Genomic DNA, 23,103 nt, shown 5'->3' on the forward strand with positions numbered 1-23,103 from the left:
TCCAACCTTTTTTGAAAACATTGAAGAATTTAGATTGAAAACATATATGAGATCTGTACTCTAAGATCAACCTATTGTGGTAAAAACCTACCATTGTGTGCACAAAGTGGACTTTAATAATAAGAGACATTACAAAAATTCCAAGTGTGTGTAGAATGAGATCTGGAGGGCTAGAATTCTTTGCTTTTCTGTTGCCTTTATTTTTATTTTGTTAATTTACAGCGTAATCCTATGGGGAGGAGCACTTAGGAAGCCAGTGAGCCCCCACGATGGCATATCTGCCTGCTATGCCATTGTAAACCCCACTTACGTTGGTTGTACTCTTTGGTGCCACTGCACCTGGATTCCCTGCCTGTTCCTGACCACAGCAGCCAAGCCCAGGCAGTTCTGTGGCATAAATCCTTGTGCTGGCAGACGGGGGCAGGGCACAGGGTGTGAGTTAGTTGACTCCCTAAGCTGTTTTGGGCTTGGGAATGCACCCTGCAGCAGAAAGTTATGTCACAAAAAATGATGGCATAGCTCATAGGCGCCCATTGTGCAGGAAAAGTAGCCCCCCCCCCACACACACCTGGCCCTGCCCAAACAGCCCAGAAGGGCATAGGATGCTGACTAGAGCCATGACTAATCTGCTTATGCCTCCATTGGCCGAACCCCCTCCCCAGCACCCAGTGACAGCTCCCACCCTACATAAACTCTGGCCAGGGAGCCCATTAGGTAAGTGCAGGCAGTGCACAAAGCTATGCCTGAGAGTCCTGTGCTGGGGGGACTTAGAGCATGAGGTGGGAGAGAGTGCACATGGTGGCAGGGCAAGAGCTCACAGGGAGCACTTTGCAAAACTCAGGGAGTACTTTGCAGTCATACAGGGAAGGAGAGCAGTCCAGAATGTCTAACAACTCCCGTTCAAGTTCCCTTTCAGTTTACCTGTCTTCAGAGTCTTGACTCAGGGGACAAGCACGCAATGACAGGTAAGAAGGAGCTGTGGAGCCAGCTGCCCCAGCTCATTCATTCATTCCTTCTCCCCACTCACCTCTCACACAGGCCAGCATCTCCTTCCAAATGTGGGACTCTACAGTTGAGGCAGGCTGTTGGTGGGCAGGCTGCCCCTGCCCTCAAGGCACCATGGCCCATGCCTACCAAAGAGGCAGACCTCCAAGGAGCCACACTCAACAAAGACACCCTTCTCCCCCCCTCGTGCAGAGGAGAGAACATGGCCATAGACCAAGATGTCTGGGTGATCAGTCTCGTAATTCCCTTGTGAGGGCAGCCATGCAACCCCTCGACTGGTTCCCCCACAGGATCAGAAGTTTAAGCAGCCATGGCAGCAGTCAAGGAGCACTTTCTCACCAGAGGAGCATTCATTATATGCCCCCACCCATGAACACTGTCCCAGGACATGGCAGGCCTGGCTGTGACTTGAGCAAGGCCAGGCCCCTCGCCACGTATTTTGTGACCCATGGGGGGGGGGCAAAGAACATGGCTGTTCCAGCCCCCAGTAATCCTTCTCAACTGCCTTTCCAGCCCAGCCCCAAGAGTGGTTCTCCAGGCAGCCTGTGACTCAACCTTGCTCCTGAAAAACCAGCACGAGGAATGACTCTCCTGACTCCAACTGCTTTGTAAACAGGCATAGGTCTCTTCCTGAGAGAGGGAAGTTGGTAACACGTGTCCAGATATCCTCTTCACCTTCGGCAGTTCAATAAAGGCTGTATTGAAAACAATTACTCCCTCCTTGATAGTAGCTCCCTCCCTCACTTCCCTGTAGGGCTGCCCTTTCACAAATCCTGGAGGATGGTCTCTGGCTCTGGGCTGGTAAGCATGGAGTGGCCCCAAAGAGGCGCCATGTGGCTCTGCTGCCAAAAGAGCAGGTCTTCAGTGGCTTCTTAGAGGCTCCAGCCTCACTTAGCTTCCCTCCCTGCCTTTTCCCTTCAAATTCACTGCAGGTAGCAGAGTGGAACTTGGAATGTTGCCTGTGTGTGTCTGGCGGAGGGGGGCCCACGGAGGACTCTCATCCTCCACAGAGGTGCTGGTATCTGATAAGCCAAGCAGAAGACCACTGCATGCACGAGTTGGGGTGGGTGAGGTTGATGCCGGGATGGGGGGGATGCGGAGCGACTTCCCCAGATCTCTGGAGCTCCTCCCCTGCATGACCAGACCACTCACTTGCTGTTTGCAGAGGGAGGGATAGGATGTTGGCCCCCAGAGCAGTTTCTGTGGTCCCAGGGGCCATTATTCCTCTCGGGTGGCCATCATCCCAGTACCAAAGCACAACTCTCGGAGTTCACCCTGTATTGTTCTTGCATCTTTTTGATGCAGTAATGTATTTCAGTGGGGCCAGTACAAGTCAATGGTCATTTGTGCCCCCCCATCATATCCAATGGGCCTTCTCGCCTCTCCTGTTGTTTTCCATGGGCATTCTCATCATTTGTTTCAGAACCACCACCACCCCTCTTGTCTCTAAAGGAGCTGCCTCTCCAAGACTTTTGGCGGGGGAGGGGGACTGATCCTGGATGACAGGGACTGTGGGTACAACCATTGCCAAGCCCCGCTGCCTTTCTGGCCTTACTTTTCCAGGGTGAGAGGTGCATGTTTCTCAGGATGGAGGCGGAATGGGGGGCCATGTAAGCAAGAGGTCCTTCAGCTGCCAGCCTGGCCCTTATCAGAAATGGAGGTTGGGTGAGTAAGTGGGCAGGTGTTCTGTCTGCACCTTCAGTGTAACACCCCCCCTCCCCCAGGGCAGGGATCATGTCAAGGCAGGCCGCTCTGTTGGGGTGCGGTAAGCCCGATTGCGGGAGTCTTTCTGCCCTGTGCACCTGCTCTCTGCAGGGTGGTGGAGTAGCATTGGCAGCTGGTGACTGCAAACGTGACCCAGCCAGCGGAGTGGCTGCACCTTTCCCTTCCACACACGGCGCTGTCAACTGCAGCTGCTCTGCAATTGGTGGATTCTACTCATGTTGCCAGGACAACTAGGGAGCAGTCTCTTCTTGCTGTGCTTGGCTGAACTTGCCATGCCAGCGTTGTATGCTTGTGAAAGTCCTTTGGGAGTGATTGAGCGGTGCCAGGGTTCCATGGGTGCCCACATAATGGTGGGGAGATGAGGCTTAGGATTGCACTGCACATTACTGTTGCTAGGGTCTGTACTTTTTCTACAAGTTCAGACATTTTCATTGTATAATTAATATGTAATCAGTAGTACCCTGTTCCAGCAAACATTTGCTTCCTTCATTTCCAGAATAAAACCACTTTACAATGTATATTTGTTACGTTACTACAAAAACTAATTTTTTAAAAATTTGGAATCCAAGAAGGCTAAGGGCCAAGCTACACATGACGAATGACACTTGAACAGCAAGTGTATTTCTCCCTGTTCACTTGCCCTCCACTCAATCCACTTGCCGTTCAAGTGTCATTCGTCATGTGTAGCTTGGCCCTAAGAAACTATATGCATTTTATCTTTTGGTGTTAGATTTGCATATTCAATTTTTATTTATTTATTTACTTCATTAATTCTTGTTTATCCCTTTACAATAGTTATAGTTGGCCTTATTTATACCATCACCGGAAGGCAACCTGAACAAACACACACCCAGCAAGCATGATGATGTCACTTCCAGAAGTGATGTGATTGCGCTAGCCGTGACATCCTTAATCCAATTCTTAAAGAATTGCATCCAGTTCTTAAAGAATTGCAAAGTGCAGGAACACTCCTGGAGCCAGCGCAATTATCTTACTTCTGGAAGTGATGTTATCGTGTGCTGGCTGGGAGTATGCACACCCATAGAAGTTCCAGTAAGCGTTGCCCTCCCCCCCTACCCCACTGGTTGCTGGGGAGACCTGGCAATCCTGTACATTAGGTTAATGTTATTATCCTCATATTGCAGACAGGGAGCTGAAACCAAGAGAGACTGGTGTGAGTTCATGGCAGAGATGAGGTTTGTATTGTACACTACACACTGCCTTAGCGCTCTTCATGGGGTACATGTATATTTTGTACTTCGGTTCCTGAACGTAAATCATTAAAAGGAATTTGTTTAAGTGATCCCTTGCTTGTCCACCCAGTTGGCTCAAAGAAGCTAACAATTAAAATATATTTGAATACAGTTAGTGAAATGCTCAGTTCCACTGTTGGTTTGTTTTTTTCCTACACGGTGGGTTGTATTCGCCCACTTCACTCAGCTAATGGCAATATCTTCCTTTAGTGCAACACAAGTGGCAATTCCACTTGTAGAAGAGCCTCTTGTGTTGGAGAAGAGTCCTTGTGCAGGAGGAGCATGCAGTTGTTAACTGAATGGCATGAAAGAAAACAACCCAGTGGAAGAACCATCATAGCATTCCTCAGCATCTTTTGGGCCCTGGTAGAATACTGAGAAGCTGGGATTATAAATTGCAAGAGATATTGGTGGGAACAACATCTCAGATGTTAGGGAATTGGCCCTAAAGCCATGTCACACAGTTCTCATTTAGTGGATGGAATGCATAGTGGAGCATATCCAATCAGGCACATGATCACAGTGATTCTGGCCCAAGCTAGCCATCAGCTAGTCCACATAGCAAGTTGTGTAACTTAAATGACTGACTCCTTCCTTTTGCAATCTTTTTCTGGTGCAGGATTGAATCAGGAATATAGGAAACTGCTATGTGGGCATGCCCCTTTTGAATGGTAGAAGTAAATTTAACTGGCTTAGGTTTGATTAACAGACGTGGCTCTATCTGTAGTGAGTTTCTCATTTTGTTTTGATTTTCAGGTTCTTTTCAGTAGAACACAGAAATGTAAAGTGATATTGGGATCTTTGTTTAGGTTCACTCTAGAGCTTTGGCTTACAGTAAATACCAGTTTTGTTCAACAGAAGTATCACTTTACACAAATCTGCTTCTGAAACACAGCAAATAAACTTTTTGAGTATATAAACCCTAAACTGCTGAACTGTTTACTGTTAAATATTTACCATGAAGCTTTAGGGACATCTAAGAACTGGTTATTCTAGTTACGTGCTCTCAGTGGATACCTTAGTTGGGCAAAACCTTTCTCTTTTGTGCTGCACTACATTTGCTTCCACCTTGACTAAGCAGGAAGGGCTTAGTTTAAGCTGTGGTCTTTTTAAAATTTATCTTAAGTTTGTTTTCAAAATAAATGGCATTTTGCATTCCAGAAAATCAAGAAGATGGGCAGAACCTTCATCTCCTGTATAAAGCTAATTAATGCCATCTAAGTTTACCCACTTGTCAAGGTAGCATCTAAACTATGATTTATTAACAAGCTACAGTTCATTTTCTGTGCTTTCCCACATGGGACTGAGCATGCACAGACCTATCGATTGGAAGGTCACAGCTTAAAATTCCTCTAGGGGGCGTCTGTCCTCTTCCAGAGCACATGCGCTGCTTGTTTCCTGCCAACACTGCCCACACTCTGGGATGAGCTACTCCCCCAACCCTCAGTTCCTCTTTTATTGCTGGTTAGAGAGGTTCTTCGCAGCATTCCTCCAGCCATGCCTCTTTTTCACCTGGTCAGTGAGAGAAGATAGAGAGATGGTCAGAATGGTTGAAAAGGCACTATTTAAAAAATTCACTCAGTGCAATACAAAAATGGCTAATACGGACAGGCACTCTCTTTGGCTTGTCTGTTTGGAAGAGGGTCACAATGTAAGCTCTTGCAAACACTGCCAGAGCTTCACTCCTAAGGCCCAAGTGAAAAGAGCCACCAGGCTCAAGGCCACATTATGGGAACGGTCACTATCAGCTGCCAGTAGCCCATCTACTAAATTGGCTGCTCTCAACCTAAAGATTGCAAATTATGCAGTGATTATGGGGGCTTACCAAATATTTTTGTGGAACAGAATGGCAGCATATAACGGCCATCTGCTAGAGGACCAGAGGGTCCTTGTTAAGGTGATCCAAGAGTAGGCAATCAGACTCTCTACGCAACAGATTAATACTAGAAGGGACATGGCCAAGTCTTCCACCAGGGCTTAGCTTTGGCTGTAGTTCTTAAGAGGCATGCATGGCTCCTGTCCACTACTTTACCTGTTGAAACAAGAAACAAGATAAAAGATCTACCTTTTGAAGGCAAGACATTGTTCTTTGCAATAATAGACAAGTACCTTTCCTAAAAGTGGAAAGACCAGCAGACTGTGACATCCTATGGTCTGTTGCCACCCTCCGAACAATCAGGACATGGACCCTTCTACAGACTTAATCCTTCCTTTTTCCCTTCTCCTATGTCCGAGATAGAGAGGACACTCCATACATTGGATATGAGGAGAACTATACTCTTTTACCTAGACCATACAGCACCTTTCAGGTCAGATGTCCAATTTTTTGTTTGTTATGCAGGCCCAAATAAGAATAAAAGACAACTTCTCAGACCATTATCTGATGGGTAGTTCCGGCTATTAGGATGTGCTATGACCAAACTGACTTAGCTTGTCCACTGGAATTCCATGCCGATTCTACCAGGTCATAGGTGTCTTCAGCAGTCCTTCTCAAAGGTGTTCCCCTGCAAGACATCTGTAAAGCTGCAACATGGACATCAGCTGATACTTTTGTCAAACATTACTCTCTAGATATACATAATAGGAGGAAAGCAGCCATGGGTCAACTGGTCCTACAAACACTGTTCCAATGAAGAGTGCATGCTTCCTCCATAGGTAAATGGCTTGTTAATCTCCCGTGTGGGACTGCACAGAAGTCTGAAAATGAAAACAGTGTTGCACTTACCTGTAACTGTTGTTCATTGAGGTCTTCTGTGCATACCCTCCCTCTTACTCAACTGTGTGCTCTTCACTATTTACCTGGAGAGTCTGGTAGCTAAGGAGAAACTGAGGGTTGGGAGCGGCACTCCTCCCAGATTGTGGGCTGTTTCAACAGGAAACAAGCTGCACATGCACTCTGAGAAGGGGCAAATACCCCCTAGAGGAATTGTAAGCTGCTGAACCAACTGATCAGCAGGCCTGTGTATGAACAGTCCCATGTGTGCCTATACAGAAGACCTCAATGAACAACAGTTATAGGTAAGTTTTTCCCAATATTGCAGCTGCCTGAGTTCAAGTCAGCTGTTGCCATCATTAGTAAACAGACTCACCAGGAAGAAAATAGCTCTTTAAATATGTTGGTGTCCTTTGCCAATAATGTGCAAAGTGAAATAATTCTAAGTTGGCCTTGATTAATCAAACTGCTTATAGCAAATGAACAGCACTCCTCAGATTATTTAGAATTGCCATTTGTCACCATAATGTTGGCTACATTCCTTGTCCAGAAATAATGCACTGATGGCAGCAAATCCATCCAATTTCTCTCTTTCAATCACATTTGTTATGTTGCCATTTCTATACTAAGGTGCTCAGGGCAGGATATGTATTTTCTTCTTCTATAGTGTAGGTTAGGTTGAAAGACAGAGGCTGGTCCAAAGTCTTTCATTAGCTTTCTTATTGTTTTAAGGATTTAAAGCTAGAACTCTGCAATATGTATCCATTGCTGTGTCGACCATGCTAGGATGGTGTCTAAAACCTTAGATACAGAGCCCCATGGCACACAGTGGTAAGTTGGAGTACTGCAATCCAAGCTCTGCCCATGACCTGAGTTTGATCCTGGTGGAAGCCAGATTCAAGTAGCCAGCTCAAGGTTGACTCAGCCTTCCAGCCTTTCAAGGTTTATAAAATGAGTTTCCTGGGGATAAAATGTAGATGATTAGGGAAGGCAATGGCAAGCCACTCTATAACAAAAAGTCTGCCAAGAAATCGTCATGATGTGATATCCCCCCATGGGTCAGTAATGACTTGGTGCTTGCACAGGAGACTACATTTACCTTTATCCAGCCTGGAAGGTCACTTCTGGTACCTTCATTACTACCTATGTGTTATTTGACTCCTAGATCTTTCTTGTTGACACATTGTTCCTATTATGGGTAGGAGTAGATGGCTCTTTGCTATTCTTCACACTAATGATATTTATTTATCATTTGGAAATGAAACAAGTTGCGCTTAAGAAATAAACCAACATATGTACTACTTGGGAGCATCAGTTTCCAAATGAGCTAGATTACATTATAATTTCTGTTTATATTAATAATTTCTGAAGGGAAGACTTTGAAAATGTGCGAGACGGGGAGGCAGTGTTCAGGTGTTTTAATGCTCTTGAAGAATGGTTCTGCATATTTGATGAACATGCAGTTGGGAGATTAGTCACTTATATTTGGATCCTTGGGCAGGTCTTGCTAGAGGGGGTCAGGATGGAGCGAGAACTGTCATAGAGCCAGTTCGGTGTAGTGGTTAAAGAGCGTGGGACTCTAATCTGGAGAGCCAGGTTTGATTCCCCACTCCTCCACTTGAAGCCAGCTGGGTGACCTTGGGTGAGTCACAGCTTCTAGGAGCTCTCTCAGCCCCAACCCCCTCACAGGATGTTTTATTGTGGGGATAATAATAGCATACTTTGTAAACTGCTCTGAGTGGGCGTTAAGTTGTCCTGAAGGGTGGTATGTAAATTGAATGTTGTTGTTGTTGTTATAAAAGAGAGACCCCCTATTCTTATCAACATACGAATGAACGTGACTAGCTCTTGAGTAAACTGAAGTGATCGTAATATGAAGTATGATGAAATGGTTTCATTATTAAATTCAAACCAATTTTAAACAAATGGGTTTATTTAGGAAATAAACCAGTTTTACGATACAATTGCAATAGTTTGGCATGAGTGCCAATTGCTTGAATTAGTCAGGAACTTACTTCATTGGCTTTAAACATTGTTTTATGACTGTTGTATGATTACAGCTAGAAAACTAATCTATTTTCTTTATACTTAATTTGAAGATTGTGTGTGCTGTTATATTTTGTAGTATACCAGTAATTCAGGCCAGTAAAGAGAGAGATAGAGAAATCATGTAAGAGAAGATAAATATATTTATGGGGGGGGGGTTCTCTCCACCATTGCACTTTAATGTACCTGGTTAATTTATTTTATTATTGCTTATTGTATGTTGATTTTAGAACTATTGTTTTCTTGTTATTATTGATTTTAACTGTTGTTCATCGCTCGGAGCCCCTGAGGATGGGCGGTTTATAAATCAAAATAATAAAATAAATAAATAAAAACTTGTAATTATACTTTACTGAGAAGCAAAAAGCACACAAAATACATGTCATACAGGGAATAGCTGTATCTTTGTATATTCCCACTTCAGCACTAAAGTAGGGGACTGAGGAAAAAAATCCTGAAAATGAGGGCTATATTATGCATTGGTCTGAGAACATCAATTCTTATGATATTAAAATATAATAGGTAGCTTTATTCAAGTGGTTTAGCAGAAAACAAATCCAGAAAAAGTAGTAAATTGTATCAAATACCCTGTTCGTGCAATTACCATAATCACAGTAATCTCCGCTATTTTTTGTGGATTTTTTGATCAAGGGAAAACTGGGATTCCGATGATGGAATGGAAGGGAGGAGAGTGAGCCCCAGAAGCTCTGGAAGCACTGCCTGCACAAAGGCTGCTAGAGCAAGGGACAGGCCAGTTCAGAAGATGCTAATCCTGCCCAGATCCTCTCTTTCCATGCTGGCAGATGCTGCCCCCACTTGTTTTCTTGATGAGACAAAGAGGAACATAATTTCAGCAGCGATCTTTAAGAAGCTAAAATATCACTTAGTCTAATGGTAAGCGAGATTTTTCCTTGTTCAGTACAGCTGTAGCTATGCTGGCAACTGTGAGCAAATCCACAAACAGTTTGAGGGCCAGTCGCAAGGGCCTTTCCCATGAAATCAACTCCTGAAGATTTCTGTCCCAGAGGAAAAACTCATATGATGGGTTTCACTAACATGGATCTGTCGTTCACACGCAGCCCCCCTGCCATACAGCACCACCTCAAAGAAGCAAGTTAAAATGTGAATATATATCCCATTTATGGATTTAAAGCTCAGGTCCTATTACCACTGCCTCTCCTGAAAGGCTATGTATATAAAGAACAAAGGTGCTGTTTTAAAATTAAATTATGGACTGCTTGTCTAGTCACAAACAGCCAATCTGAACTTACCATATGGTACCTAGAATAATTGTTTTTCAAATAAATACATAAAGCCCCACCCCCAAAAGCAGAAAGTTATTTTGGCTATAAAAAGCAAGACCAGAAGCATCACTGAATCTGCACTGTTGGAGTGCCTAAAAGTGGCATGTAAAATTAATCATTAGTAATTAAGTCATCCATCAAAGCCAGAACATGCACACCTCACAGCAAGAGTTGCCAGGTGGCATAGTGTTCTAGTTTTCATAGTGCCATAGGCAGAGGGTTTTGTTTCTGGCTTCTTTGGAAAGCATACATGCCAAAGTGTCTTGATGGTTGGATCGCCCCATCTCCTCCACCACTGTCACCCCCTTTCCCTGGGTCTTTGATTTCTTGTTATATTCCCCAGAAAGGTTACAGCAGCTGGCATAGCCCTTTACCAATCAAGCAACAATGCACTGGGCATATTCTCAACGTCGCACATGTTTGATATAGTTGGTAAGTTGAACTAGAACTTGGGTCATCGCCAGCAAATGGGGGGGCAGGGCTGTGAGGGGCTGGCACTCAAGAACATGCCAGGCTATTTTTTCAGTTTCAATTTTTCTGTAAACATACTGATAGATGTATGAGGAATACATGCAGACATTGCACTCAGATTCTCAGTAAGACATAAACCTGCGCCCCTGCTTTCAGTGTTCTCGGTACAAAACACTGGGATGAATAACCAGAACGTAGTTATTCAAATAATGTAATCATTTAAAATTATTTTATTAAATAACCTGTTTTTGCTCTTACATATTAGTACACCACTTTTAGCAATGCTTCCTTCGGCTCTCCTCCCACCACAAAATTCTGAATACAGGCCTGACTAGCAGTGACATCCTCTGAATTCTGTCATGTGGAGTTTGGTCAGTGTCATTGTGTCTATGTGATACATTCCAAATCTATTTTTCCTGTCCTCCTAGAAGAAATGTAAGAATAAAATGGACTGTTATTATGTAGAGAGTAACAATGGTTGCCATTCCTCTGAAAGATGGAAGAAGTCAACAAGACAAATTAACCACATCTCTGATAAATTCTTCCTCTCAAAATGGGAATATGAAGTCACTACATTATTTGGTTTCATATAATTCATTAACATTGCTGGTATAATAAGATACACTTTATAATATTTTGTTTAGACCTAATTTAAAAAAATTACCTTGGGATCTTTTTATTGCCTCTTTAGAATTTTTTCCCCATCTACTTGCAGTTGGGGGACAGAAATAAAAATGTAAAATTGAAGAATGTTCTTCTGCTGCCTCTATGTTTGTGAAACTATGTTAAGTACAAATGAAGGCTGGTCTCTGTCATTTTGTGTTTATGTTAACAGCTTGCCCAAGTTGATTCGAGAGCTGTACAACTTGGTTCTCTCTTCATCCGTGGCCTCTCTTTGTTGATTAAATGCAACACAGCCTGTGGTTTCCCCTTCAGAGCAGAAGATTTAATGCCATGGCATATATTTGATGGGAAACTCTTACAAGAGAAATACCAGCAGGCCCACAGAGGATGGCCTTCACATAAGCTTTTGGAAGGCAACGTAAGTACCAAAGCTTGTTTTTTCAGAAACATTCTTATCTGAAAAACTACATTTGTACAAGCTATTTTATTTATTTATTTCTCCAGTGGCCTTACATATCCTGCACAATCTCCCACAGTTTTCCTGCTCTCGTTTTCTAGCAGCAATAAAGCACCTTGTAAAATTGAAGATAGCAACCACTTGTTATTGTTTCCACTTCTCTAGTAATAAACAAAATACAGAGGTGGTCACCTTAATTATGAAGAAAAGTAGAAGTTTCTGATGTTAAACTACTATGCTTCCTTCTTTTGTTGAAGTTCATAGTCAGAGAAGAGTATGGAGAGGATAAGGCCATAGATGAAAGGTTCTTTTCAGGATAAAACCCTAGATTAAAGGCTTTTAAATTTATTTTTATTTGAGGTGAATAAATTTTAAAAAGTTTAAAGTTCCTTTGTCTTTTTTTCTAGACAAAGTTATAGGCCTCATTCAGAAATCTGTTTGCCTTTGATAGGCATGAACACAGTAATCCCACCTTTCCTTGTTCATGGAACGTGATTGGAAGTTGTCTGGTTTGGGAAACTGTCAGATTACAACTTGCTGTGACGTTTGAATGCAGGCACGTGGACAAACTGAAGATTGTTTCCTCCCTACAAACTGTAATTCTAAATTGTCATTTAACTGGAATTTAGAATAATAGTTTGTGGGGATCAAGCAAGCTGCAGTTTACCCAGGTGCCTGCATTTGGATGTCATTGAAAAGTGTAATTTGATTCAGGATTTCCCAGGCCAGAAAGTTTGTAAGAACAAGTAGTGTTGGTGCCCATTGTGGACGAAGAGCAGAGTCTTGACAATGCCATACTATGTGGACTATCAGAACATATTCGGGGGGGGGGGGGTTCATGCTGCTTGTGGTTTTCTAGCAGCTGGAAGTTATGTGATGCCACCCTTTGCACACCATCAAAACGCTTCTCTAGGAGGGAGCCAGGGCCTAGGCAGCTCCAGCGTGAGCTGTTCTCTTGATAATTGTTTTAAAGGCCTTTCTTTGGTTTTGTCCTGGCGGGTGCCCAGGATGTATAATGTGACAGAAATGTATTTTGCCAAGACAAAGTGGTTTTTAATTTCTCAAGCATAATAAGTAGCATAAACCTGTACAGTTCCTGAGGAAATAGGTAATTGGTGATGAGTATGGTGGTGATGCAGTGGAATTTTCACTTTGACCAGTATAAGGACAGGTTGTTAGCAGAGAAAGAAGAAACTTGGGGAAATTGTGAAAAGGAGAACAGACTGGAAACTATTAGCAGAAATTATAAAAAGTGCCGAGAGAAAAAAATCTTAAGTAAGTACAGCCTGAAAGAGCACATCAGCAACAGTCACCTGCCTGGCTGTCATTGAAGGCACAGTACTACTGCCTTTGGTCTGAAGCATCTGAACTCTCAGAGAGCAGAAGGAAGTGAGAATGGACTGAAGTTCCTTATTATCCTGGCTCTAATTCTAAAGAACCTGTAAGGGGAGAAAGTCTAACTCCCTGATTGCGTCTGGATCCAGATCCAGCTGAGGGACACTATCCCCTGGATTTGCCAATTTCCCCCTTTCGTGAGGGGGAATAGAATTTCAGGGAGCTTTGTGGGCTGTTGCTGCTATGTACCACAGGCTTCACTTTGCTACCAATATTTAGGAGCCAATCTATTCTTACTAGTTTCTTTTCAGTTAGTGTAAAGTAAAGCTATAGCAGTTTCTTTGGCATGATATCAGCAGATCAGTTTTTGCCTCTGGAGATTCCTGTACTCTTGGAATAGGAGTGCTGAGGAGATGGGAAATAAAAGCAGATAAGTAACGCTGAATTAAGATTAATCTATATGTCTGTAAACTCAAACTGTGGTTTGGATTCTGAACTATGATTAGTGTAATCCATGGTTTGGTATGAATTTAATAGAAATAAAGCATTTCATTGGGGCTGGTCTCAAAAAGTGAATGAATTTACAATTGTTATCATTGTCTCCTATCTGCAGGAATCTTGGTTTTCAAAGTTTAATAACTTGATGTCCCTTATTTGCAAAGTATGCTCAGCAAAAGGTAGAAAAATCCAGAGCAGACGGAGAGACGACAGTTTTATGCCAGGCAAGTAACATGTTATTTCTTCCAATAAATCTATTCCGTGGACAGTATCTTGGAGCAAACAATGTAGCAAGAAAGTTGCAAAGACGTAAATCATAATCCAATAAACAAAATTAATGCAGATTAAAGTACACAATTTACCAATTTCAAAGCATTCAGACTTAAAAGAGTTAGAACACCTAGGACAAGCAAAGCAAATCTACTGACAAAAAATTCACCCTCCACCCAATGCTCTCTGGAATACCATTGCCTTGTGTGCCCTCCTAAACGTAGCAGGGGAAGACACCCTCCTTCCCCATTCTGGCAGGCCATTCCAAAGAACTAGGCCCATCAAAGAAAAGGCCCCTGATCTTGCTGTAGCTGTATGGACAGTCAAGGGGAGGCTGTCGGAAGTACATTACTGATACAGAAGATTATGCTGGGAGATGTGATTTGATAAGTATGAGGCCATGGCAGGCCAAATAACCAAATCTTTGAATTGGGCCTGAAAGCAAATGGGTAGCTAGTGCTGTTGGTCTAACACTTGAGTTATGTGCTCTGAGTGGTTGACCCCACAGAGGAGTGTCGCTGCTGCATTTTGTACCAATTGGAACTTCCAAAACATCCCAAATTTAAATACACAATGATGGGGTCCAAACTGGCGGAGACTGACCAAGAGAGAGATCTTGGAGTCATGGTAGATAACTCACTGAAAATGTCGATACAGTGTGCGACGGCAATAAAAAAGGCCAACACTATGCTGGGGATTATTAGGAAGGGAATTGAAAACAAATCAGCTAGTATCATAATGCCCCTGTATAAATCAATGCTATGTCCTCATTTGGAATACTGTGTACAATTCTGGTCACCACACCTCAAAAAAGATATTATAGCACTGGAAAAAGTGCAGAAAAGGGCAACTAGAATGATTAAAGGGATGGAACACTTCCCCTATGAAGAAAGGTTAAAGCCCTTGGGGCTCTTTAGCTTGGAGAAACGACGACTGAGGGGTGACATGATAGAGGTTTACAAGATTATGCATGGGATAGAGAAGGTAGAGAAAGAAGTATTTTTCTCCCTTTTTCACAATACAAGAGCTCGTGGGCACTCAATGAAATTGCTAAGCAGTCGGGTTAGAATGGATAAAAGGAAGTACTTCTTCGCCCAAAGGGTGATTAACACATGGAATTCACTGCCAAAGGAGGTGGTGGCAGCTTCAAGCATAGACAGTTTCAAGAGGGGATTGGATAAACATATGGAGCAGAGGTCCATCAGTGGCTATTAGCCACAAGGTATAGATGGAATTCTCTATCTAAGTCAATGATGCTCTATATTCTTGGTGTTGGGGGGGGCAATCAATGGGAGGGCTTCTAGTGTCCTTTCCCCACTGGCAGACCTCCTGAGGACACCTGGTTTTTGGCCACTGTGTGACACAGAGTGTTGGACTGGATGGGCCATTGGCCTGATCCAACATGGCTTCTCTTATGTTCTTTATCTTCAAAGGCAGCCCAAACTAAATTGCATTACAGTATTGCAATCTGGAGATTACAACAGCCTGGATCAGCATAGCCAGTTCAGTAGGATGTAAGTCAGGGGCCAACTTCAGAGCTAGATGTAATTGGAAGAAGGCACTCTTAGCAACAGCACCCACCTGTTTAACCTTTAACAGGGCTGGGTCCAGAAGCACCCCCAAGCTCTCAACTTGATCTACCATAGCAAACTTAACCCCATCTACTGCTGGTGAATCAACACCAGCCAAACATTCTGGCTTCCCAACCAGCATCACGTCCATCTTGTTTGGATTAAGTACATTTCCATTACATGCAGTGCAGAACAGCAGCGGTTTTGTGAACTTTATAAAACAATTTGTGGGTGGTGGAACAGTATGATACAGCCTGATCTCATTGGATCATGGAAGCTAAGCAGGGTCAGTTCCAGTCAGTGCTTGGATGAGAAGAGTGGGGTTGCTCTACAGAGGAAGGCAATGGCAAAACATCGCTGCTTCTCACTTGCCGTGAAAGCCCTTGGCTGGGGTCACCATAAATTGGTTGTGAATTGACGGCACTCACACGCACAAAATAATTTGTATATAACCAGTTTCTGTGAAACTGAAATGAGAACTTAAGATCACATTTTTATTTTCAACATCAAGCAGAATACGTTCTTTTTCAGAGAGAAGAGAAAGAGGAGGGGCATCTCACTTTCAGAACCCAGACAGAATTCATTCTCATCTGTATCGTCACCCAAACCAGGGATGCCCATGGAGAGGCTCCCAGCCACCTGCATATTCATCTGGATTCCAAATTCCTGGTAACTGCCTCCCCTCCACACACACACACACAATTCGTAGATGCATAATGCTTCACAGTCTTAGCTATGTATTACCATTTATCCTCTGACTTTTTAAAAACATACATATTCATATTGATAGATTGATAGCTCAGGCAGATTCAGAAGTATAGGATATAAATATTTCTAACAACTAAATAAGGGTAGTTGCAAGGGAAATACATAATCACATTATAATAAACTATCAATTTTCATTCTAAACTGGCCTTGCACAAATATATCAGATTTTCTTGTTCAAGCTGAAGCTTTCTGCATTTGTTATGTGTTGAATTCTCAAGGAATGTCACTGGCATGTCAGTGCTATTGCTTGTAGTTTTAGATTCCAATTTGTTCTCAATTCAGAAAAACGTGATTGAGCTTTTGAGCCAGATCTTTATTTAATGGTTCTTGGACATACTTGAAAGGGAGCTTACAATTGCAAGAAAGCCTTTTTCTCTTTCAGGCCTGAGTTTTATTCAGTGTTTCAATGAGACCATTAAAATATCACACTTAATTGTGTGTAATTTTCCTCCATCTCCCCACCACAGTTTGGCAGCCCTATATTAGTTCTCTTGTAAAGATCAAGCTTCCAGCATCTGTTAATTTATCAGCTGTACCAACAAAAGTTTGCTTGGCCATTTTAAACAAATGTTTCTCTAACCAAGTATTCTATCTGTGTGTAGGACCAGTTCTTGGATAATTTAGAAGGATTATAACAGCACAGATTATAGGAGCAGGCCAAGCCTTTTCCAGAGTTGAAAAGGACTATAACAAGTGAACCTAACAAGAGAAGAGTCTATGCTGCATCCTCCCATTCTGGGAACCCCAGAGCAGGGAACATTGCTCATCCCCTCGCTCAGGGCCAACTAACCTAATATATTTGGCCAAGAGTCAGGTCAGTTTTTCTCCAACCCAACTTGATTCCTTACAGCCACATGCAGGGAACTTACTTCCCAAAGTGCTTCAGGGCCCAATTTGGATCAATACCTCAGCATGCGGGGAGGAGGGACCTCAGCTCCCCCCCCCAAGCTGTTTTCCTGAGCTGAAATGGCTCCTGGGGGCATTATTTGCCCCCTTCAATGGGGGGGGAGAAAGTTATGGAGGCAGGCAGCTAGCTGAGAGGACTCAGAAGAAACTTGATAAATTCCCACGATGCCTATTGTCCAGGAAAGAAGAAAGTTATGCAGCTTTTGCTCCCTCAGTCAGAGTACTGGAGTGTTGGAGATTCCTGGAGAGTTGGGTATGGAACATTAGGAGGGTGGGGTTTGAGGAGGGAAGGGACCTCAGCAGGGTATAACAACAAAGAGTCCATCCTCCAAAGCAGCCAGGGGAACTGTTGTCTGGAGATCAGTTGTCATACCAGGAGATCGCCACACCCCACCTGGAGGTTGGCAACTAGTCAATTCCCACCAAGTAATTTTGCTTTAGGTTTGGGCAGTCTTTGAAAAGTGCAAGCTTACTTGGTTGTCTAATATTTATTCTTACCCTCAACAAGCGAGCATGACCAGCTGTCATATCTCTTTCCACACTTCACAAATGCATGCTGGTCATTTTTTGTTTGAACATACATTTAAGCCCAAACATAAGTAGATTGCTAGTGGAAAACAGGTAGTGGCTGTTTTCGACAATATAGGCAGTGGCTGCTTCACACGTGGCTAAGCACAAAATGAGAGTTGTTGTATGGTCAGGCTTACTGTAGTTTTCACATGTTTGGGGGTAGGTGAACCCGCCCAGGGTCAGATCTAGGGTTGCCTGTGCCCAGGGCAACCTTAGTCTGACTCCTTGTGCGCGCACAGTGCGCGTGCGCGCTCCTGGCGCTGCATGATGATGTCACTTCTGTGACATCATCACGCAGGGCAGCGTAGGCAGAGGCAGCGTGCAGGGCTGGGAAGCTGCCCATGCCATTCGCCTCCCCACAGGACGGGGCCAGCCGCCCCCTATCCTGCGGGGCAGGCAAATGGAGCGGGCGGCCTCACAGCCCCCCGCGCTACCTTTTGGCTGCTCTGCAGGATGGGGGGGGCACGGCAAGCCAGCCGCCCCCTGTCCTGCGAGGCAGGCAAAAGGCAGCATGGGGGGCTGGGAGGCTGCCTGCACTGCCACCCGCACGCTCCCGGCAGCTGGCAGCTGCTCCCTGTGCCCCCTCCCTGGTGGTGCTGGGGGTAGACTACCCCTCCTGCCCCCCCTTGATCTGGCCCTGAATCAGCCCTGAGTGTTGGATAATGATGATTTCTGTTAGGGTATGAATATCTAAAACTTCAGGACTTTAGGATCTTTAACTTTCCTTCTGCATTTTCTCCCAATTGATCTGAATTCTATAGCAGTATTAAATAAATCATTTATTCCTCTTTTCACATACTTCTTTTGTGTCATTTTGAGGCAGCGGTTCAGAATTTATGTGTAGAGACAAATTGCAGAAGCAAATATGTGAGTTGTCTGCTCCCTATTATATTATGTGGTTGTTGAACTCTTCAACTTATTGGAACTAATCAAGGCACACCAGTGAAAATCTTGGTTAGAATTTCTTTACAGCAGCTTGTTGAACTTTTTTAAAGGGGAAGGAAAATTATAAGAGTTGTTACAGTATGATCACATAAGAAGGCACCCCCAAAGCTTGCTGCTGGATGGTAAATTAATTTGTTATGGTGCTGGGATGATACTGTCTAGGAGCTTTGACTATATCTCAGCCTAACTAGTCTTTTGGGAATCAAAATGAGGGTAACTCTTTGAATACCACTTTTGTAAGAAAGGCAGAATATGAATAAGATGAAGAGACCTAACTACCACTGTCACATTCAAATCCTTCTGAATATTGCTAATCCATATCATACTTTTCCCCATCATTTGTATTACTGTATACAAGCAATACAATAGTACACATTGTATGAATTTCTTTAGGTTCTATACAATAGTACAAATTTCTTTAGGTTCTAAAGAGAAAAGTGTCCAAACATTTGGTTATGATTACTAACATGTAGAAAGGGGCTTACAGTGAAATCCTAAGCAGAGTTACTCCAGTCTAAGGCCATTGAAATCAAGAGTAGTTTCTGAGTGTAAAACGTTAGCTTCATCTTTGGTCTTCTGTACAGTTCCACATGGGACTGCGCATGTGCAGGCCTGCCAATTGTGGAGGTTTTCTAGCTAAAACTTCCAGCAGGGAGTGCTCCTGCCTCCCAGAGCACCTGTGTGGCTACTTTCCCGCTGAAATAGCTCTAGGATAGGCAAGGTGTCCCGTACTATCTTCAGTTCCTCTTTTGCCACCGTGCTGAGAGGTTCTAGCTTGTCGTCAGAGATAAGTACTTTCTACTTGTTCTCGTTCATGGCTCTTTCATTAGAGAAAAATGTCTGAAAAGCGCTCTTTAAGCAATGTGTTAAATGCAACGCAAAAATGACCAAGACTGACGGTCACTCCCTCTGCCTGATGTGTCTCGGCAAAGGTAACCAGCTACGAAGTTGCAAGCATTGCCAAAAATTCACCCTGAAGGCCTGTTCTGATAGGTCTAGTCGACTAAAGGTGGCGTTACGGGCTAAGGCCATGGAGATACCCACACCCGTGGCGAAAGAACCAGCGGCTGCTGGAGAGGCCGTGCCATCAGAACCGGGACCGCCCTCAACTCCGAGACCATCATCAATTCCGAAAGCCACCTTGTTGGGGTCAAAAATGCCTTGGAGCAGAGCGCCTTCTGCTTCACCCAAGGCGGTTCTAGCGGGCCCGAGCCAAGACCATCCCACCCCAGATCTCCAATCTCCAGCTCCGGATCTGACAGGGACTCGCCACTCAGAGTCGAGAGAGTCAACGGCTTCCTCAGTTCCACAGAAGGCCAGATCGGATCTGAAGGGTGTATCATGCTCGGAGGAGGAACCTCCCAGGAAACTCACAAAGAAAACCAAACACTCCTCTAAGGGTCATTCTGGCAGCACCTCAGAGGACACTCCACTAGAGAAGACATGGTGGTATTGCACACCCTCGCACACCCTCTCTTTGGTCAGGGTCCCCATCGTCTTGATCCAGACCACAGTCCATTATCTCTTCTGAAGAGGAGGGGGAGCTGCCCCAGAAGAAGCATCCCTCCTGTAATGATTTCAAGTAAATGTGTGCATGTATCTTTAAATGCTTGGCGAAATAGGTGAAGAGTGGGGGGTGAAAGAGAGGGATGAGTGAGCGATATGATTAGTTGATGACTGAGAGTGTGGGCGGAGTGAATGCAGTTTAGACTGAGGGCGGAGAGAAAAGTTTTAGACAGAAGAAAGCAGGCTAGCTGTGTGCTGCCTGAGTATGTTGAAGTATTTATGAGAGAAATATAACCTGTATGGAACCTGAACTGAGCATGTTTGTGAAAGAACACTCAGTCAGGGAAAGAGAGGCCAGTTGTATGCTGCCTGAGCAGGTTTAATATTTCTGTGAATAATGGTCAGAGGAAAGCAGGCAAGCTGTGTGCAGCCTGAGTAACTTTAAGCACGTCTGTGAGAAAAATATTGAGTCAGAGAAAGAGGCTGTGTGTGAAGCCTTAGAAGAGATTTGTGTGAATGAGTTTATAGGAAGTAACTTTAAGAACCGAGAACTACTTTTATGAAACCGATACGCTTCTTGAAAAAAATAAAAGTTTATTTTGTTTTTGTTGTATCCCAGAGTAGCTGTCATTGCTATATCCCATTCTTATCCTCAGGGCCACATAGAACCATGAAGGAGCCTGATGCTTAGGCACGTTACCAAAGGGTACATTTAAATCAAGTATCTTGGAATAAAATATTCCTGGTGGCAGCAATCTACCCAGAGGGTGTAAGGTTAAGATGAAAGGCAAAATCTACCCTAGAGAAAGTAAAGGTCATAACACCTCCAAACGCTCACCTGCGAGGGAACGATATTTTGAGAAGGTGGAGTGGTACCTCTCCGATCCTTATGGTGAGGTTGACCTAGGATGCTATTACTGCACTGGAGTAGTCTCCAGGGAGCCATCACCTTTGCCATCAAGGAGACTCCACTCTTTCTCCAGCTCTCGCATGGCCTACTAGTTACTAGGTTCAGACCTGGAACCAGAGCGATATTGGGAGCACCATAGTTCATCCCCATCATCTGAAACACCAGATGAAATGGTGGGAGAATTGGGCAAAGTGTCTTCAATGGATGACTTCTGCTCGTACACCAAGCAGCTGATCTGGATGGCCAAGGTGCTGGAGGTTAACATCTCCACCACCAAGCCAAAGTCGAAGGACAAGATCCTCCAGAACATTTACTCCAGCTCGACTGTGAACATGGCGTTTCCTGTCATCGAAGGGTTCGTAGAGATGATCGCAGCTCTTTATCAAAAGCCTGCATCGCTTACTGCCACGATGAAAAAGGTGGAAGGTCTGTATAAGACCAAAGATGATTCTTGTCCCTATCTGGCTACACACCTGCCACCATCTTCTCTGGTGACTGAAGAGTTGCAGTCCAGGCAACGCCAGGGCCCATTTGCCACCCCTTCTGACAAGGAGGGCAAAAAGCTGGACGTCTTGGGACGCAAGATCTATTCATCGGCAGCTTTGAACATTAAAATTGCCAACTATGCTACCATGGTGAGGGCATACCAGCTAGCCCTATGGAATAAGATTGCGGCCTTCTTAGATAAGCTTCCAGAGGAACAATGGCTCTTGGCGAGGGTGCTACAAGAGGAGGCTATCTGTCTAGCCCACCACCAGATAAATGCAGGCAGAAAGGCTGCTGATACCTCAGTCAGGACAATGGCTTCCGCAGTCATCCTAAGGAGGCATGCATGGTTACGTGCCACAGCTCTGCCAGCTAAGACTCGGAACAGGATGGAGGGTCTCCCGTTTGAAGGGGAAATGCTTTTTTCTGAGAAGAAGGATGAATAACTGTCCCAAAAGCACAAGGACCGGCTGACAGCTCGCTCATATGGGGTCCTTCCCCCTGCATAACAAGGGGGATATGCCCAGTACCAGCAACCCCCTTTCAGGGGGAGATCTCAGAGATACCAACCTTACCAGGGATACTCATATCCTTCCCACCACCAGTTCCAGGGTGGTCAGGATGGTTTCTCCAGAAGGAGGCAGAATCAGAGAGAGAGATCTCAATCCCAACAAAACAAGGATCAGGCCTCTATGGCTAAACAGTTCTGACTAGGCCAGGAACAGGCCCCTGTTTTTGGGGAACGGCTGCATGATTTCTTCCACGCTTGGCAGCATATTACCTCAGATGTTTGGGTGTTACAGATCATTTATTCTGGTTATAAAATTGAATTTGAAAGTTGCCCAAGTTTGGTTCTTCCTAATCCTTCAGATTCGCAGTCGTGTCCCCAGTTAAGGGCTGAGTTGAACGCCTTACTAGAGAAAGGTGCTTTACAACTCCTACAGGAGGGAGAATCTAGGTTCAGGTTCTACTCCAGATTTTTCCTGGTTGAGAAGAAGGATGGGGGTAACAGGCCCATTCTAGATTTGAGAAATTTAAACACTTTTGTCACAGCTCGTAAATTTCGTATGACTACTCTCCACACTGTCATGGTTCTCATTGCCCCCAATTGTTGGTTTGCGGTCCTTGACCTCAAGGACACATATTTCCACATTTCTATTCACAAGTCTATTTCTATTCATGCTACTGTCTGAGACAACCCTGGTTCCACGGGCTGCTGAGGCTAGATTCACCGCTTACCTCCAGAACTGGACCTCTTGTCATGGAACGGGGTCTTTCATCATGGGATAGAGAGACTCAGACTGACCACATGGCTGATCCTGCCATGGAGACGTTGTCAGAAGGTGTAGCCCAGGTGATTTTAAATGCTAGGCATCTCTCCACCAAACATTCCTAGAAGATTAAATGGGACAAATTTGTTCTCTGGGCACCAGGTCAGGACATGGCCTGGGTCCTGTAGACTGTCCACTGAGTAAGGTTGTAGAATGCCTGTTAGAATTAAAACAGAGGGATGATTCGAACTCATCTGTTACTTGTTAAAAAAAATTCTTTATTTAAACTTTAAACTACACACCACAACACAATAAACAACAAACATAGAGAACAAGAAAAAACACAATTCTAAACATAGCAACAGGAGTTGTACACTAACAATACATATATCTATAAAATTAAGAGGAAAAGAAAAAAGAAAACAAAAACCCCTAAATTACACTACAAGTTGAGTTCCGATTTTCTCCG

General features: G+C 44.1%; 1 protein-coding gene across 1 annotated transcript in view; it reads left to right on the forward strand.

Annotated features, from left to right (window-relative positions):
- The window catches only part of FAM120B (family with sequence similarity 120B), a 92,003-nt gene that overhangs the window by 60,527 nt on the left and 8,373 nt on the right, over positions 1-23,103 (forward strand). Inside the window, exons 7-9 of the mRNA XM_054987765.1 lie at positions 11,353-11,559; positions 13,547-13,659; positions 15,784-15,941. Of these exons, the coding sequence (XP_054843740.1) occupies positions 11,353-11,559; positions 13,547-13,659; positions 15,784-15,941 (478 nt within the window). The remainder of the gene's footprint in view (positions 1-11,352; positions 11,560-13,546; positions 13,660-15,783; positions 15,942-23,103) is intronic.

This window comes from Eublepharis macularius, chromosome 1 (assembly GCF_028583425.1).
Source record: "Eublepharis macularius isolate TG4126 chromosome 1, MPM_Emac_v1.0, whole genome shotgun sequence".
Classification (NCBI taxonomy): Eukaryota; Metazoa; Chordata; class Lepidosauria; order Squamata; family Eublepharidae; genus Eublepharis; species Eublepharis macularius.